The sequence below is a fragment of the Paralichthys olivaceus genome, chromosome 24 (genome assembly GCF_024713975.1).
Source record: "Paralichthys olivaceus isolate ysfri-2021 chromosome 24, ASM2471397v2, whole genome shotgun sequence".
Taxonomy (NCBI): Eukaryota; Metazoa; Chordata; class Actinopteri; order Pleuronectiformes; family Paralichthyidae; genus Paralichthys; species Paralichthys olivaceus.
Genome location: NC_091116.1, coordinates 12195653 through 12213969, shown reverse-complemented (window position 1 = coordinate 12213969; position 18317 = coordinate 12195653). Strand labels below are relative to the sequence as shown.

At 43.8% G+C, this 18317-nt stretch overlaps 1 protein-coding gene across 3 annotated transcripts in view; it reads right to left on the bottom strand.

Moving 5' to 3' along the window:
• Positions 1-18317, bottom strand: part of nid2a (nidogen 2a (osteonidogen)) — a 33602-nt gene that overhangs the window by 9982 nt on the left and 5303 nt on the right. For all 3 annotated transcript variants that reach the window (XM_069520684.1, XM_069520686.1, XM_020104615.2), the window contains 20 exons: positions 12054-12155; positions 11798-11937; positions 11419-11545; positions 10969-11310; positions 10329-10440; positions 9231-9270; positions 9031-9140; positions 8795-8928; positions 8520-8631; positions 7674-7874; positions 7359-7589; positions 3526-3672; positions 2631-2759; positions 1838-1963; positions 1490-1626; positions 1296-1401; positions 1061-1194; positions 854-959; positions 369-502; positions 187-292 (listed from right to left, as the gene is read on the bottom strand). In XM_069520684.1, coding sequence (XP_069376785.1) covers positions 187-292; positions 369-502; positions 854-959; positions 1061-1194; positions 1296-1401; positions 1490-1626; positions 1838-1963; positions 2631-2759; positions 3526-3672; positions 7359-7589; positions 7674-7874; positions 8520-8631; positions 8795-8928; positions 9031-9140; positions 9231-9270; positions 10329-10440; positions 10969-11310; positions 11419-11545; positions 11798-11937; positions 12054-12155 — 2776 coding nt within the window. The remainder of the gene's footprint in view (positions 1-186; positions 293-368; positions 503-853; positions 960-1060; positions 1195-1295; positions 1402-1489; positions 1627-1837; positions 1964-2630; positions 2760-3525; positions 3673-7358; positions 7590-7673; positions 7875-8519; positions 8632-8794; positions 8929-9030; positions 9141-9230; positions 9271-10328; positions 10441-10968; positions 11311-11418; positions 11546-11797; positions 11938-12053; positions 12156-18317) is intronic.

Genomic DNA, 18317 nt, shown 5'->3' with positions numbered 1-18317 from the left:
TGGTGTCTGTTTGACTTGTCATTGACTTGAGAAATTGGGGTCTCACGGGTTCACGGAGAAAGCCTTAGAGAGCCATGACATAATACGCGTGCTGATGCTGGTACCGTCACTGCTCATAACAAATATGTTTCAGACGATCGTGTGGAGTCGAAGCGAGGGAGAGGTTTGTGTATTTTTTCTTTTCACCTGGTCTGTCACAGTCTGTAGGTGTTGCACCAGGCGATGTCCTGGTACCCGCTCTTTCCTGTCCTCTACTGTCCACACACCAACAATGTCCAGAAGAACCATGGCACTGAAAAATATTTAATGTTACTTGAGGTTAAATTCAAAAAAGCTGTCAGTTTATCCGTCAGTCATCAGGTGCTGACCTGCAGTGATGTGTACTGTCCATTAGCGTCACATTCAGGCACAAACACTCCGATTAGACGGTCTCCCTCTGGACCCGTGGTCTGCACACTGTCTCTGTGGTGCTCACAGTGAGTTTTTGGACGCTCTGGTTCATCTGGGGAGGAAAACACAAAATACATTTACACTATAAATTAATATCTTCGACACATTTCCTGATAAAATCAAAAATATAAGCATAGAAATTAATAGAAATGTAGTTTATATAAAACAATAAAATCCCAAGAAAGAACAGATAAATCAAAGTGAGTAAGATAAAATAAAAAATAAAGTGTTGTGTTTTAAAAGGAAAATAATCTGAAACTAAGTTAATTTAAAGGAATTTGTCAAATAGGAAAACAGGCTCAAATCCAAATACAACGGAAACAGAAGAATGACATTCCCTGAGATTAAATAAAGTGCGTACAGCCAATCCAATATGTGAATAAGTGTTTCACAGCAGACTCACCTGGTCGGCCACAGTCGACAGGTGATGTACCAGGTGAGGTCCTGGTTCCTGCTCTCTCCTGCCCCCTACTGTCCACGCACCAACAATGTCCAGTGGAGTCGTGGCACTAAAATCGGAAAAAAAATCAAAATGAATTTGTTTTAATGTCAATACAAGGTTAGATTACAGGTATGAAAATAACGTTTGTCAATGAAATAAAGCTCTGACCTGTAATTGTCTGTAGTGTCCATTAGCATCACACTCAGGCACAAACACTCCGAGTAGAGGATACCCCTCTGGACTGGTCGTCTGAACACCGTCTCTGTGCTGCTCACAGTGAGTTTTAGGACGCTCTGGTTCATCTGGGGAGATAGAGATGAATAAAACACAGGAACATTTAAACATATACACCAATCTTTTAATTAAATACCCGTGTATGTGAAGGAAAAGTAAGAGTTGATACCTGGTCTGTCACAGTCTTTGGGAGCCGTACCAGGTGGAGTCCTGGTTCCTGCTCTCTCCTGTCCCCTAATGTCCACACACCAACAATGTCCAGTGGATCCGTGGCACTGGAATAAATAATGACACCTTTTAAAATCTGCATGTTTTTTACTCGGGTCATCGGTCGGCCGTGCGCTCTTGTCAGTCAGTGATCACCTGCAGTTGACGGTAGCGTCCGTCAGAGTCACACTGAGGGATGAAGGCTCCGACACTTAGCTCTCCACTCAGATCCACTCCACTCTGCAGACTGTCTCTGTGCTGCTCACACTGGCTCTTTGGACGGACTGTCTGTCCTGTAGAGAAACAATCATTACAACATTTGATCATTTTTCTGTCTTTGTATTTTAGATTTTACCATTTTATGCGACAACACTCTTACATATTCAAGTAAATCCCTCAGATTCTTTCCATTCACGAGTTATTTTGCGTGAAAAAATCTCCTACTGCTTATCTGAATACAAATGTGAGCATGATAGTTAAAATCTCTATATTTGATTTACTGACCTTCCTGTTGGGAACAGAAGAAGCCGTCACCGTAGAGACCGGACTGGCACTGACACTGGAAAGATCCGAGTCCATTGATGCATCTGGCGTTAACGTGACACGGAGAGGAGCTGCACTCGTCCACATCTACACAAGTCGACAGATGCGGGAAGATGTGCTGAAATTTGGAAACCGCGCTACCTCTGCAAATCTTCAACTCAGTTGTATCTTATCAGTATTTGGTTCATTTTAAGACCTTATGCAAAGTGTTTCCTATCAGTCAAGGAGGGAGGTGGGAGGGTATTTAGCAGTTTATCAAAAGTTCACACTGATGGGTGAAGGGAGGACACACACACTGGCAGGACCTTGCTCCTCCACACATTCCAAAGCAACACACACACACACACACACTGTGTCATTGCTCCATTTGTTGTTCACTTTCACCCCCTGTCCTGTCTAATCTCACTCTCCTGTTCTCACACTAGTCCTCTGGTTCCCACCCCTGTTCTCACATTCGTCACCCATCCTCCCCTCTTGCTGTGTTTTCCCACTTTCGCAGCTGTGCCTCACTGTTATGGAAGAAATGTTACTCCTGCGCTCAGACAAATATGTGGGTCTCCTCCTGAGGTTCAGCTCATTTGGGAAAAAGCAGTTTAGGGGACAAAGTGCAACTTACAACCAACGACAAGGGCGACTTATGGTAAATAAATGGTACATATATTTTCTCCTTTTAATAACCTCTCTAAGCTTTATTGATTTATGACCTATATTGCAGTTTTCTGAAGTTGTGCCTGCTTTACTCATTGCAACTTACCAACACAGGTGCGTCCGTCGTAGCCAAACTCGTAGCCGCTCTGGCACTGACAGCGGTGGCTACCAGGTAGGTTCATGCACTGAGCGTGAGCGCCACAAGAACTCAGGACCTCGGCACACTCATCTATGTCTGCAGTGAGGGAAAAGGAGAGGAAGTGAGATGTAAGCTCAATGGCTTGTAAAGCAGGAATCCCCTATATGACAACAGAGTGCGTCTGTCAAAGCTGTAATTAAGGGTCATTACTGGTGCTTTTAGTGTGTGTACATCGAGCGTCTGCTTGTTTGTGTTATTATAACATGCGCCCTTCACCTGGATTCTTTAACTACATTGTGCAAGACAGTGGACAAAAACCACACATAGACCATGTGACCAGAGAGAGCTGCTGAGGCCCAGCCATGGGAACTGAGGCTGAGCCTGGGGCTTTCCTAGTGCTGTCAGCAGGAGAGAGAGACCGGCTGCTGGGCTAATGACAGGCCCTGCACCAGCTTAAAGGCCCAGAAGTCCCCGTTAAATGAGCGTGGAGGATGAGGAGGGAGACGTGGGAGGAGAGAACGGAGAGAGGGTACAGATGATTTCTTACATCCAGCCTGTGCTTGACCCCTGACGTCTACTGGACACATGTTGACGAAACACAGACACGCAGCCTTGAACTGTCTTTACCTTTGTCTGCATGTGTTTGTGTGTAAGTGTCTGAGTGAGAATAGAGGAAAGCACAATAACAGTATTTCCAGAGAGGCTCTTGAACAGTACATGTTTTGTGCTCGTATATCATGAGAGGGGGGTTTTCCTAACTTTATTAATAGCGGGGTCTTTCAGTTTAAGAGCAGGATTTAAGAGGGTTTTGACTGAACGCACTATAAAATCTAAATACACCTAAATATATATGACTAGTTACCGTAACAGTTGCGTCCGTCCCCTCTATAACCAGTCGCACACTGGCACTGGAAGGCCTGGCCCTCTAGTGGGATGCACTGGGCTGTGGTGTCACAGTCGTGAGTACCGGCGTAGCAGGGGTTGATCACTTCTGTTCCTGTTGGCTCAGCTGCAGACAGACAGACGGGAGACGGACAAGATGACATCATTGACACACAGGCACAACAAGTCTGTCGGCTAGATGCACAACTGCAGCTGAAAGATTGCTTTGACATGAAGACCCAGGTACAACAGGGATGCAACCGTGTTAAAAGACGTCTTATAGTGAGTAACTGTCCAGCATTTTAAAGTCTTACTTTACTAAACATGATTGAAACATTTGTGTGGGAGACACAGGTCAAGAAAAATCTACCACACAGACTCTCCAACACTCCACATGTCCTGAACTGAGGTGAATTGAGATGTGGATTATTCAACAGTTAAAGTCCAGTGATTACAACGATGATTACAGGACAGCCTAACCAGACGCACATGTAAAAATCACTCCAGACAAATTCCCATAGAGCGGTTTCCTCTCAGAAAATGCCTCCCTTCATGTTCTCAATATTGAACATATGGACAAGGTTAGACACACACATACATGAGAGAGACACACAGACGGAGGGATGAGTGAGCGGATGTGTGTTCAGAGTTTCCCCCTGATACTGACGCATGGCTCAGACACACAAGACATTTTAAACAACAGCCCTCAGACTCATTTCTGGAAAATCCGAGAGAAACAAAGCAGAGGAAAGAAAACAATTCATTTGAAAAGAATATAAAAGACTCATTTGGACTTGTTATTTTTCTTTTTCTTGTGGTGGATTCAAGTGTTTTTTAATCTAAACATTATTCATCTGAACATTTGTATGGTTTTGTAATTTTTAAATTTTTAATTTCACTGGAAAACCCCTAATTCTAAATGGCTTTAAACACACAATATGTAACTTTGGCCTCAAGACGTCTCCAAATCAAAACAATAACAAAATCCGTAGTTTCGTGAAGCAGCATGGGATCATGGGAGTTGCATGACTCAGGCGTAAAGGATACCACAGATGTTTCTCTGAGTTTAAACATTGTTCGAGACATTTTGGATAATGTCAGTACACAAGTCGTCAAAATATAAAACAGGTCATTTTAATTAATTGTTGTATATTTAATCTTTATAATGGATCCAGCTCTTCAAAGTTTCGACATGTGTGTGTCGATCCGCACCGGCACAAAGCATCAGAGAGGGAATAAAATGAACATGAAGAATATATCTGTACTTAATGATGTTTATCTGACTTAACCATCAGGGTCATAATCCCAGATAAACAGCAGCACACACACACACACACACACACACACCTAAACTAACTTAAATACACAGAGAGAGGGAGAGAGAGAGAGAGAGAGAGAGAGAGAGAGACAGCTTGCTTCCATCTCCTGAGGCCAAGGAGCAATTTTGGTTCATTATCAGAGAGAGAGAGAGAGAGAGAGAGAGAGAGAGAGAGAGAGAGAGAGAGAGAAGACTCTTCAAAGTGCTGATTGTGGCCGGGAAGAGAGAGAGAGAGATGAGAGGGTGAGATGCAACATGCACATGGACGGTAGAGAAGACTGAAGGATAATTAAAGAGAGAGCGAGAGAGGGAAAGAGAGCGAGAGAAGGCGGGCGGGAGAGAGGGGTGGAGAACACGGACACACACACACACACACAAGCCAAAAACCAAGTCTAAACCCTCAAACAGGCCTTTGAAAAAGTGAGGACCGTCCAAAATGTACTAAGTGCAAGTATACATACACAGACTGGTGGTACAGGGGCGTAATAACGCTACACGATGACCAAGGTGCACTGGCGATCGTTGGATTCCGAGGAACCACCCTGAGTGCAACGTAGAATTATCCGTCACCACTGACTTTTACTAACACGACGGAATGACCTGAAATTTACCAGAGTATGATGTTTAAAGTGGTGAAAGCTGCATCTCAGAGGGCGGGCAGACTGAAAATGCAAGAGGCGCGTAATGTCCAGTCTGAGTAATAGAACTTTGAAAGGTCATGTTACTCATTCTGCTCTTGCAGGACGTCTCGGCCTCTGCTGTGTCCATTTTAATCCTGAGGGGGGACAGCAACGAAAACTCATCGGCGGGGGTGATGAAAGAATTTGACTTTCATTGGTCGTTCTCTCTCTCTCTGTCAAACTCTCTCGGTCTCTCACCCACTCCCTCTCTCGCTTGTTCTACCAGTTCGTGAGATTCTCATGACATCAATGGGCAGCTATTCTGCCCGGCAACCCCCCACTAAAAAAATCTGTCATTGGCTGGGATATTATTTCCAAGAAAGTGTAAAAACACGCGGGTGCGTGTGCACACGCACACACACACACACACCACTTAACCCGTGTTTACAAAACCCCTGATCCCCAAAAGCTCTTCCAGCTGTGCACTGGGTTTATCAGTGTGTGTTCATGTGCATGTGCGAGACGTGTCCTCGTAACCTTCTTAATCAACGTGTTGACGTCCAAATGACAGAAACTTGGTCTGAATTCAAAACACGGAGAGAGAAAAAATCCAGCCTCTCATTCTTTCTGTCTAAAACTCTTTATTTTCCTCTCCATCTTTCGAGGGCTCTCATCTCTGCCTCTCTGTCTATCTGGTTCTCATCAGATAAAGAAAGTATGACCACTGTGTGCTGACAGAAAAACACAAAACACATGTGCACAGTCTTTCTGTCGGTATCTGGAGAAAAGATGAGTTCAAGTGATGTAAGCTCAACTGGAGAATCCTCCTCGTCTCTGTGACTTGCTGGATTTATCGTTCACGTGGGGGAAATAAAGAGTGAACAACCATGAAAACATAAATATAAACGGATACATCCAATAAGACTGTGTGCAGCCATTCACACAAATGCAGAGATGATATGTGAAGCATGAGACGTGACAGATCACATTCACTTAGGATAATGATATTTGCATAAATCTATGCGTCTAAATCCATATTTATAAATCTCTATAATATTATTTAATATTTATCATAAAATTGTCTCTAATACTCTGTAGAGACACAAAGCTGAGATTTTCCTACAGGAATAATACAAAACATGTGGGTATCATGCAAGTGCCTGTAAAAGGCAAATTGAAAAAGACATTTAAAAATCGAGAAAACAAACCTCAAAATTGCATCGACACTGATTTTGAACGATCAGCAGGATCCGGCGGTTAACCTCCTATCAAAGTTCTAATGCCACAGAAAATGTTGTGGCTTTGGTTTTGTGTTCTGGCCCCACAAAGTAATAGTTTTCTCTTTACACTCATTTCTTTCTTTCTTTGAGTCTCTGTTCAGATTTAACTGTTTAACCAGCTCAAATCAGTCGGTGTCAACACACTGTCTGTGCGTCTGTCATCAGCATGAGCAATCCAAGCCCTTCTCGTATTCAGTCAGCTGTTGTGTAAGTCACGGCGTTGTAATCCTCACAGTGGTGTCGTATGTCTAATAAACCCAGCAGAGGGTAACCCCGGACATCATGACATTGTTTTTCTATGGTTTCAATGTATCATTATGCCCTCAGCCTGCAGCATGTGTTGAAAGCCAAACTCTGTTCAACTCTGTGCCGTGGTTTGGCTGAGGTTTCTGTGGCGGCTCTACACAATTACCAGGCGAGTCGGGTCTCTGGAGGAGGCGTTCTCAACTTAATGACTGACAGTGACGGCCTGGAGTTAATCTCGGGCAGTCAATCAGATAGTCAATTCTTAATGATATTCACATTGAAGACATCATTTCCACTGACCGGGCCCCGTGGTCGTAAAGACAGTTTGTTTGTTGTGTGACTGACTCACCTCCGACTGGGCTGATCTTGTTGGTGATGGCGTATCTCAGGATCCGCTCCTCCTTGACGTACATCACAAACACCCTCTCCATGGTGATCTGCAGCGTCTCCAGGGCAGCCCCACGGTTGCCATGTGTGCAGTCGCGGTAGGTGATGTTTTGTTTGAGCTGGAAGGAGAAGGACTCTGAGCCTCGCTCTGCCGATACAACTGAGAATTCCCTCACGGACGAGGAAGTGACGACTGCAGAAAGAGAAAAATTATTTCAGGGAAAAGACGCCAGGAAATTTATATCAAGTATTCATGTCTTGTGGTTGTCACTGTTACCGGATGGGTAGTACTGGTAGGTCTCCTTGAAGGGGTTCATGGAAACTTCAGAACCAGGAGGTAGGAAGGGCACGCTGCCACTGACGACAGTATCCACCGTGAGGTGGTTGTGGTCGTCAAGGCCACGTCCTGTCTGAATGATTGACAGATGCTGGTTGCCGGGGTAAAAGATTATCTCTGCACGACGCGTGAACTCAGCACCTGGAAACACATATAGTCAACGAATCAATCAATCAATCAACCAACCAATACTTCTTTAGTTTGAAAAACAAAGTACAGCAAACCTCTGCCTAGGCTAACCGCTTATCTCGCCATAATAAAGAAAAAACCAGGATCTGCCAATTGATCCGCTTTCACTTCAAAATGTATTGAATTGAACCTTGGTCCGTTCCACACCCTTCCACCAAGTTTCACTAAAATGGGTTCTGTAGTTTTTTTGCAATCCTGCTAAGAGACGGACAAACTAACGCAATACACATATACCCTTCTTGGCAGAGGTAAAAAGTTGAATGTCTGCAATAGATACATCTATACACACACACACACACACACACACACACACACACACACACACACACACACACACACACACACACACACACAGCTGTTTCCTATTAGACAGGGAGGTGGAAGCCTGATATCACATCACATCCCTGGAGACATGCAGCTGGCTGGGAGACTGAAGACTCACATACACACACAACATCCTGGCTGTAGAGGAGTTTCCTCATCTGTGCACAGATGTGCTCAAGAGTCAAGATGTACAAGGCAGTTTGTACACACACACACACACACACACACACACACACACACACACACACACACGGACAGACACAAACTGTTTACCTGCAGTCTTGAACCCAGCTTGGCTGTTGGGCAGCTCCAGAGCAAACAGCCATCCGAAAAGCTCTCCTATTGGTGCAACTGGCATCAGAGCCCAGCCCACTGGCTCAGGTACCTGACCAATCAGCAGAAAGTTTAAAAAAGATCCCTCGACCCAAACAGAAGCAAGGTGTGTAGATATTGGCTGGATACACGATGATGCAATATAAATCCTTAAACCCTACATTTCAAATTGCAGATATAAATAAAATTGAATAGTTAATTTTTGCTGATCCTACCTCACTGATGGCGGTGTACGCTCTCCCATCTCCCACCACGATGTAGGCATGCAGATCAATGTTGTTCAGTTGTACTGGAGTCGAACCCACGGTCACGGTACCGCTCACCTTGCCGCTCACGCGCTGGGGCGCACCTGGAGGAGCAGCACGGGAATGACAGTAACGATAAAACAACTTTAACATGTGAATGGATAAATGGATAATTAAAGTAAAAATAGGAATAACATGAACGTTACCCTCAGGTAAACAGTGGCGTCCGTTTCCATAGAAGCCAGGTTGGCAGTGACAGCAGAAGCCGGTGGCATAATCGGAGCAAAATGCATTCTGGGAGCATTGTTGCTGGAATCTGCAACAAGACAGAGACCACTCACATTTATCGATGGAGATTTTGAACAATTGTAAGATTTTGTTAACATCAGATGAAGTTTCCACATACCTGGCACAGGTTTCCTTATTCTCTGTGGTGTATTGAATCACTGAGAGAGAGCAGGAGACATTTTTATTATTACTATGCTTCACATATACACTGAATATGTAGTTAACATCAATTATACCAAAGTATGATTCAGATAAATATCAATAAAAAAGACCAGGATCTAAATAGAGACCATATTCACAAATCACAATTTCCCCATAGGGCTTAACAATGAGAACAAGGTGCAACATTCTCTGTTCGTACTGATGATGAAACTTGTCGAGGATGATCAGTCCTGACGGCAATGACTCAGATCACCACGTGGATCCTGCACAATTTTTGTTTTGATCTTTTTTGGCAGGTAGTTGTTTTGGGATTAGGGAAGGGAGGGAAAACAGCATACCGGTATTACAATGTTTTTTATTTTTTATCTGAGTTACATGAATATTAAATCCATGTTACTTATATACTTTTATACATATGTACATTATATGTACTGTGCAGACACTTGCTGTCATTAATTTCTGGAAAACACTTTATCTGTTGACAGGTACGTCTTCTTCTAGTGTTTCATGACTCCAACTTGAGGATGTAAGTTAGTATGTAAAACGCTTGTGTGCATTTATTTGGAAGTAACTGGAAGGACTATTTGCAGAAGGATTTACAGGTTGTTCATATTTATAGATTCTTTGTGCTTATCGTGTGTGTGGGATGATTTAAATGTTTAAAAGCAGTTAAAAAACAGGGAAGAGGAGCCACACAGCACACACACAAACTAATTTGTATGACTTTGGAGAGGAATAATTGTGTTCTAGTTATTTCTTGTGCTAAGTAAAACAGTTAAACTTTACGGAGTGGTCCTGTGGATGTTTTTGTAACTGGGAGAGACTGAGAACACATTCTTATTTATGGCAAAGGCTTGTTGGAGCAGAGGAGGGAGTGTTGAACACACACACACCTGGGAGCTGCCCAGCACAACGGCAGTATTGTACTACCAGCTGCTGAGCCGCCCCGCAGCAGAGGGCGAGCTAGTCTTACCGTCCTCTCTCTCCCAGTCACCGTCCATTCATGCATTTATACGGTTTGTTTGTTGGCATGTGCATTCGGTTTGTCTCTTACCTCCTGTGTCAAAATCTACGTCCTCTTCGTCCACGCTGACCACATGACCTCCGGGGGAAAGACGTGGTTCATTTCTGTGAGGCGGGTACACGTTCACCACCTCCAGAGGAACCTACAGAGGCAGATACAGGGGGAATCACGCTTGCAGCTTCAAATATGTGCCAAGACTTCTTAACTCTCTCCAGATGCTGTGATCTGCACATACTTTACAAATTGTTCATACAGTATGTAGAGTATCATGATCATCACTTTTGCCAGCATTTGTTTATTCTTCAAAAACGTCTCCAAAACAGCATTCCACCATAACCTCAGCATTGACAAAAAAGTGACTGCAATTTCAAATCATTACTACAAACCTCTGACTGCACTGTCAGTATAAAATTCCTCTCTTTTTTCACAACCATTGCAATAAGTTAGGTTTCCAGCTATTGTTAACCCTTTGCCACACGGGACAATCTCAAGAACTGAACTCAAATATATACTGCATGCGTAATCCAACAAATACACAGTAGGGTGAAAACATAACCTCGTTGGCGGAGTTAAAAACTACCAAATAAATTTTTTATTGAGAAGCATAAAAACGTTTGTCTGCCACTTTTAAAGATGTTTTATAGGAATAATACTTTCAGGGAAATGTTACCTGTGGTTGCTGTTCCTGCTGAGCGCCTCTCTCTACCACTGCCTCTGGAGGATTATAGGGAACGTACTGCCTCTCTGCTGGCTCAACATTGTACCTGGGGTCAGAGGTCAATGGTACATCTTGGTTGCCATGCGACATGTGGCGGCCAGTGTCTTCTGAAGGTGAGGAGGGGGCGTCGGGACTCGCTGGTCGAGGAGACTCAGGGCGGTCACCACCAGCAGGGGCTGGCTGGAACTCAGGGTCCTCCCCTGTCAGAGGGTAATCGTCCTCCGGTTGGTTATCAGGCTCAAACGTGTTGTCTGGATAGTCGTCAAACTCACTATACTCAGGGGTGGTGGTGTCCTAGAAGCACAAACCATGACTCGACATCAGAGGAGTTCTCTGCAGATTTTATCACAAGAACAAATGATGACCGAGAATTTAATGGATAAATGAGAACAACACAATTACCAGGAGGAGGCCTCCGGTTGGTGAGGTGGCAAGGAGGCCACCAATGGACGCAGGGACAATGTTGTCGAAAGAGTAACGGTTCCCAGTGTGGAAAAGCCATATTCCTGGTATTCCTGTGTTCCCAACCCTGGAGAGAAAGAAACAAGAGTAAATACAACACTCAGCCATTTCTCTAAGATTAGCTTTAACGAGCCTTAGTTAAGTTTGAAGTTTGGATCAAAGACTCTATGGAAAGATGGACGACATGATAGCTCCACAAAAAGTGAAACCAAAGCGTCTCCATTACCCCCTAGTGGCTGGCTGCAGTATATTTCTTGGACCAAAATAATTAGTAATACTAAAGAAATGTTCTAGATTTGAAAGGAAGTTTAATACTTACTGGTAAAGGTTTTTAACACTCTGCTCGTCCCCTGTAACGCTGTAGTGAGGTCCCTCCGTCCGGGAAAAGATCAGATATGTAATTTCTCCTCTGCTGAATCCAACTCGAGCAGGAAGCTCGATCTCAACATTATAGGATTCCTAAAAGCAGAGAAGCAGAGTCAAATAAATAGTGTAAAAAACGTGCGTGACAGTAAAACTGACTGTAGTCGCACAATATCCAAGCTCAATAAAAGCCTTTTATCTAGAAACCTCACCTTGGGTCGTGTCCCAAAGAAGTTCAGGCCACCTTCAGGATAGAGGAAGAGAGCGTACGAGTCCGTCTCATCATATCCGATTACTGCCTGGAACGTGTTGACCTGAAGACAAAGAGAAGAGACAACAGTGTGAGACAGACAGGGACAAAGTCTAAAAGGAAACCATTGCAATTTTGCTTCAAAACGAGGGCTTTGGACAAAACGTGATGGCATGGAATTATTTTTTTCTCATATTGCGACTTTATCCTTGTAGGAGTAAGTTTTTATTCTTGTAAAATTACGACTTTTTTCTCGTTATATGACTTTATCCTCATAAAATTGTGACTTTTATTCGGCTCTGCTCGTCACCTCCTGTGTGCGCAGTCAGCCTCAAATTATTCTAACACTCACTCCTCATATTTAAACTTCACACCTCCCCTCTCCTCCTCCCTGTGTCTCCTTCCCTTCCTCTCTCATCACTCGCTCCGCTGGGATTCATGTTTAGACTTCTCACCCTTTACAGCACCCACCTCCAGTCACCAGCGTTTACTGACACAATGACCCGAGGGATGGGACTCCACAAACATCTGTTTAACACTAATTAGGATGAATTAAATTAACTGATGGATCCACAAACGTTTTGTAGCTGAGCTTCTTTTTTTAAATGGATGATTGTGACTTGCGGAACTTTGTTTCCCACATGTGTCATCCAACTCAGTCTGCCTTGCAAAACCACAGTTTAGTGAACGAAGGGACAACTGTGAGTGAGCCCATGTAGCTTTCCTTTGGGACAGAATCAGATTATCTCTCTCTACACACTAACACACACACACACACACAAACCAAGACGGACACACCCCTCGCTCTCTCAACCCCCAGCCCAGATGTTCATCTCCACAGCTGTCTTCCTGTGTGTCTGCATTTCTTTCACGACGATGTTACAACATGCACACATTTCTCATTACAACGTGCGATATCGGGTGTGCACACACACACATACACAAACCCAGATGTCCCTCCACATATGCTCAGTGTATTGCTAATTGTTTACATCAACATCTTTAAACAATCTTGTTGTTTGTGGGCTAAGAGACCTTGTGGCCTCTGGGCTCTGTCTAATTACTGGTGGGGTGGGGGGGGTCTTTCTTTTTTTCAGTCTGTCTTCAGGGAATGAGGAGAAGACGCTGGAGCTACGAGAGAGGATCTGCTTTTCCTTTGTCGTTAATATTCCCTCTAGATGTTTACATTCTCCTCGCCTGCCATCCCTCCTTTCTTCTCGGAGAAGGAGAGGTACAGACAGATGGAGAGAGAGATGAAAGAAAAAAAGGGGCCCTACAATAAGAGAAATATGAGGAGAGACAGTTTCCAGCCAAAAAGAATATGTAGCTTGTGTGTTTGCAACAGAATCCTGATTATTTATTTCCCCCTCTCAACGATGGTATTTAAGTCCCTTTCCTGTGTTTATTTTCCTCTGTCCTCAGATAACATTAGTCCTGGTATTTAAAGTGGCTGCATGGATGCCAATGGCCATCACCACCAGCTGAAGTTTACTGCAGACACTCGTGTTCCCTCGGGTTGATGATTTAATTAGTTGCTGATCATCAGATATTTTTTTACGTGGGACAGAGCCAGACGTCTCTTTTATTTTCATATTTACCAACAGATGTGAGAGTGGAACTGCTCTTTACATCTTGGCAAGAAAGCAGAGCTGCCAAAATGTTGCACTATTCCTTTAATTTGTGTCTTCTTCTTCTCCTCCTTTTCCACCCCCTCCTCTCTCTGTGTGGTCATGTGCTGCGTCTGAGTCTGTGTAAAGTTGTCCTGGGGTTTTAAAGACTCACAGCTGGAAGACAACAAATTGCGGCCAACATACATCAAAGGCATGTGTGCAGCTCAGTATGTACGTGAATGTGTGTGTGCTGTGCGCTCTGACACCCACACACCCACAGACACACACACACACACAACCCTTGACCTCCCCAGAGGCACCGTGTCACACCTTTTTTAATTAGCGTCCTCAGACTGATCAGACACAAGCGTTAATCGTCTCCAGGACTGACAAACGTTTGTTGTCGGGGTCGCCCTCCTCCTCATCAGTCTGCACAGTGGGGGTGTGACAGTCTGGAAATACCCAACAGCTTAGATGACAACACTAAAAGTTTGTTGATAGATTATTAGATTTGTGCCTTGTCAGACAAGCGAGGAGACAAGTCCCAAGGTTGTTTAACCCCATAAAAAGTCTGCAGAATGTCCAAAACCTTTCTTCTTCTCTGTCTTTTTTTCATTCTTTATATTTGTTTCACGCGAGCAACCAAATGCAACGCTGATTGTTTTACAGAAGAGATGTTCCTCTTCTCCGTGACGGAGTGTGGCCATTTGGAACAGCTACGAGCACGTTCACCTTCTCTGGCATGTTCTCGTTCCTTCTGACTGCACCGCTGCTTCAACTTTAAGTTTCTACCACATAACCCCCGATCCTCACCGTGCATCATGAATGGTTCAGAAAAGCTCTTATTTGCATTAGAGAACTAAACAGAGAAAGAAGTTTGGTTTAAAAGTCGGACACCTCTTCTGCGTCTCAAACTTTGGGATCCCAGTGTGTGTTTTTACATTTAACTGTTTTAATGTGGACGTGGTCTGATTCAACCGAATAAAGAAAAGTTACCAGACATTTACCACACGTGAAAGAGCTGCAACGTGTATTTGCAGTTGTGAAACAACGTTAAAACTGTGTCTGCTGAAGAACAGATGCTGTTTCCTCTCTGCAAAACAATATTTTGGAACAAACCAAAATAGAAGCTTTTAATGCAGTTGAGCTTTTTCACTAGTGGACTTTGCCAAACTGAAATGAAGCTGAACACAGTTAAGTTCTAGTCTCCATCTTGACTGACACTCACTGCAACAAATGTTCTGTGTCATGTTATAATTATCTGGAGCTGGATCCCTCTCTGGTTAGCCCTGAACATTCCCAGGAAGAGATCAGGATGAGTTAATGTGCTACACTTGTCTGTTGGTTTCTGGTTTTCCAGATTCTCGGCCGCAAAACAGCTGCAAACAGGGAGCGAGAGACGGAGACCAGCTGCAGTCCAGTTGCCAGCCTCACCAAAGTGCTACAAACGGAACTGCCTACAGCGTGGGAACTGGCATGCACACACGTACACACACACACCTACACACACACAATACAGCCCAGGCCTGTGGCCAGGAACAGTCCAGTCAGTATTTCGCCATATGAAAATCCCTTCCTCCTTTTTCTCCCTGATATAACTTCAGTGGAAAAGGATCCTCAGCTCATCTGAAGCTTGAGGAAATTGTTCGACATCTCAGCTCAGTGAGGCTTCAAGATCAGGAGCACATTTTCTTGGATATGGAAATTTTGTGAACTTGAACTTCTTTCTTTCTATCCTTCAGACGGGTAAGAGTTATCAGTGAAGCCATCAAGATTCACAGTCTCAACTTTGCTCCGAGGCCTTTTCGACTACATTTATACTTTAACAGCTTTTTAAACCAAAACAATCTCAGTCCACACAAGCGTTTTTAACTCTGTACCAGTTTAAATCCACATCAATACTAACACGCCTGCAAACGCACATCACTGCTCAGGTACACTAGGCATGCACGTCCCACTCAGGTCCCGCTGGACACGGGAATAGTCGCAGATTGCATGAACAACATCCCGTCTCGGGGCATGTAAACATTTGTATCATTGTACAATACAGAGCTTAATGTGATGAATCAGAGGAGACATGACTGAAAAGACCCAAGCAAGCAGGTGTCTACAAAACAAAACCACACAACACAACACTGTTTCCATCCAGACTCAAATGCAGCCCTGCAGTTTTCAGACCAGCAGCGTTTCCTAACGTGTCGCAGCTCTATAACTCCGGAGCAGTGTGGACGCCACGTGTATCTGTAGCAGAGCTGATGCGCTCTCACATTAAACGTAGTGATGTGGCTGTAACCTGAGCTGCACAGCCACAAGGTGAGGTGACCGCCTCTGTTTCTGCTGCAGACGTTTGCTCAATGGTCACTGATAAACAGAATCATGGCATGTGGACAGAATAACATATTCTGAAAGCTGAAGTTCAGTGAGGGTCTGCTTTGAACCAGGATGAACGCAGTTCAAGGGATACCCCCGCTGCAAGGGGCCACCAGAAACAACAAATAACGAGAAGAGTAGTGAAGAGAACAGAACAGAAGATGTCCGCAAAAATCCGTTACGTTATGTCCTGCCTCCTGTACGGTCTACCCACATTCTTCATATGTGGAACTCCAGAAAATGTCGCAATTATTTTTGAGACATCACCATTCCTTTTATAAAATGATGAATTCTTATGATGTGTATTTACTCCCTCAAAAAGTGGATTTAGTTTTAAGTTACTTTTTAGAATGATGGAATTAATGTCAGTGGAAGATTAACATTAAGCATGGACCAAGATGGCAGGATTAGTATGTTACTCAGTGTAAATCCTGGTCAACATCAACATACAGAGGGTCATATTCTCCGTGTAAATGACTCTGGTCATTAGCAAATTCAGCGACATGGCAGCAGACATACTGTGTGTGTTTAAGGTTTCAAGTGAAGCAATTACATTCCAATTATGATAATAGCTTCTTAATTTCATAGAAAACACAAATCCACTTCTCAGCAAGTGAACCTTCCCACTTTGGCTATTTTTCTGTTATTTCTTCCCTGGCTGCTCCTCTCATCTCCATATGCGACCCCCAAACACTACACACTCTGTCCCCCTCCCCCAGTCCCGTCACCCCTAATACACATCCTGACAAACACACACCTCAGGTTAATCAGTTCACACACACATACCGCTCTACGCCCAGTGCACCCCACCCAGCACCTCTGGCTAATCACTTCAAAGGAAGATGCTATCAGTCCGAAGAAAGACCCACTGAGGTAAATCCTGGCCAAGATCCGGACTGCTTCGATCTGACAAACTGCACAGACCCTTTGAATAACAAAAACAAGTTCCCTCCTCGCACATGTAAAGACACATTAGACTTAAAGACGTGGGCATCGTCCTCTAATCAGCGTTTGGCCAACAGTGGAATGGGATTTAAAGTATTTGAGGCTCGGAGAAGCTGCAGTCACCAAATTGTCCATTTGGCAGCAAAGCAATCAGATTATTAGGAATTTTGTAAGAGGCCTAATGCTGCTTATCCCTACTGGAGCTATTTGCATGTTTAGCTTTTGATCAATCAGGGAGAAAGAAGAAGGTATAAAAGAAACCAGGCGATGGGAGTAAAGAGAAAGACAAACATAGACGAGAGGGAGGGACAGATGCAGAGATCCCCTGGCAGTTTTCCTTCAATCTAACACTCCCTCCATCCCACATGCTACACACCAGGAACAACGAAGCACTGTTTCTTTGATCGATAAGTTCAGTAGAAGTGGCTGTAAGACGTCTTTCCCATTGTTTAACTTAAACAAAGCCCCTAGTTCTCCTCTGGCTAAGCTTTTATTCTGCAGGTCTGTCTTTTTTAACAGAACAATTAAATGTGGTTGTAAAGAAAACAAAGTGTTGAGTAGGTTCAATTCCAATTCCACACACAACAAATATAGGAAGATAAATTAATAATTGATGCATATTTAATTTACTTGGGTTTAAATCCTGCTTTTACAGGCACGTGGAGATGTTTTCAATCTGCGAGTAACTTCTGTCAAAAATGCCACTTCCTGTCAGAGTCATAACTGAATCACATCTGAACACTTTCTGTGCAGTTTGTAGATTTTCACTTTCTGAAGATGTTCTATTCATTCACTTAAAAAGAGAAGAATTCCATTCACAGATGTCTGCATGTAGATGATACAGCTAATTGCTAATTTGTCTTAAAAAAACTGGACGCAGGGTGTAGTCCACGGCTGACCGACACCACAGCAACATCATACTTCCTGTTTACATTTCCCTAAGCCCACAAATTGTGGGAGCTGTAATTAGAAAATGAAGCATGGTTGTGCCCAGCAATCCAAGTGAAACAAAAATAAAAGAGGAATAGAGTTTAAAAGCATTTTGAGCGGCATTGGTCTCAATTTTGCCTGAGGGGTGCGAAGTGGTGACTACATTCGGACAAACAAATTCAAACTTTGTGAAATATCCTCAAAACGCTGAAGGATCCTCGAGGTGAAATTCCGTTGCTGGAGCCTTTTATTGAAATTCAAGTTATTGATTAAAAGGCTGACAAACAAGGAGGGAAGTAATGTCCAACAGGGCGTGACAACACCAACGGGCACGGCATGTTTGTGTCTACCTGTGTGTGAGTTGCAGGGGG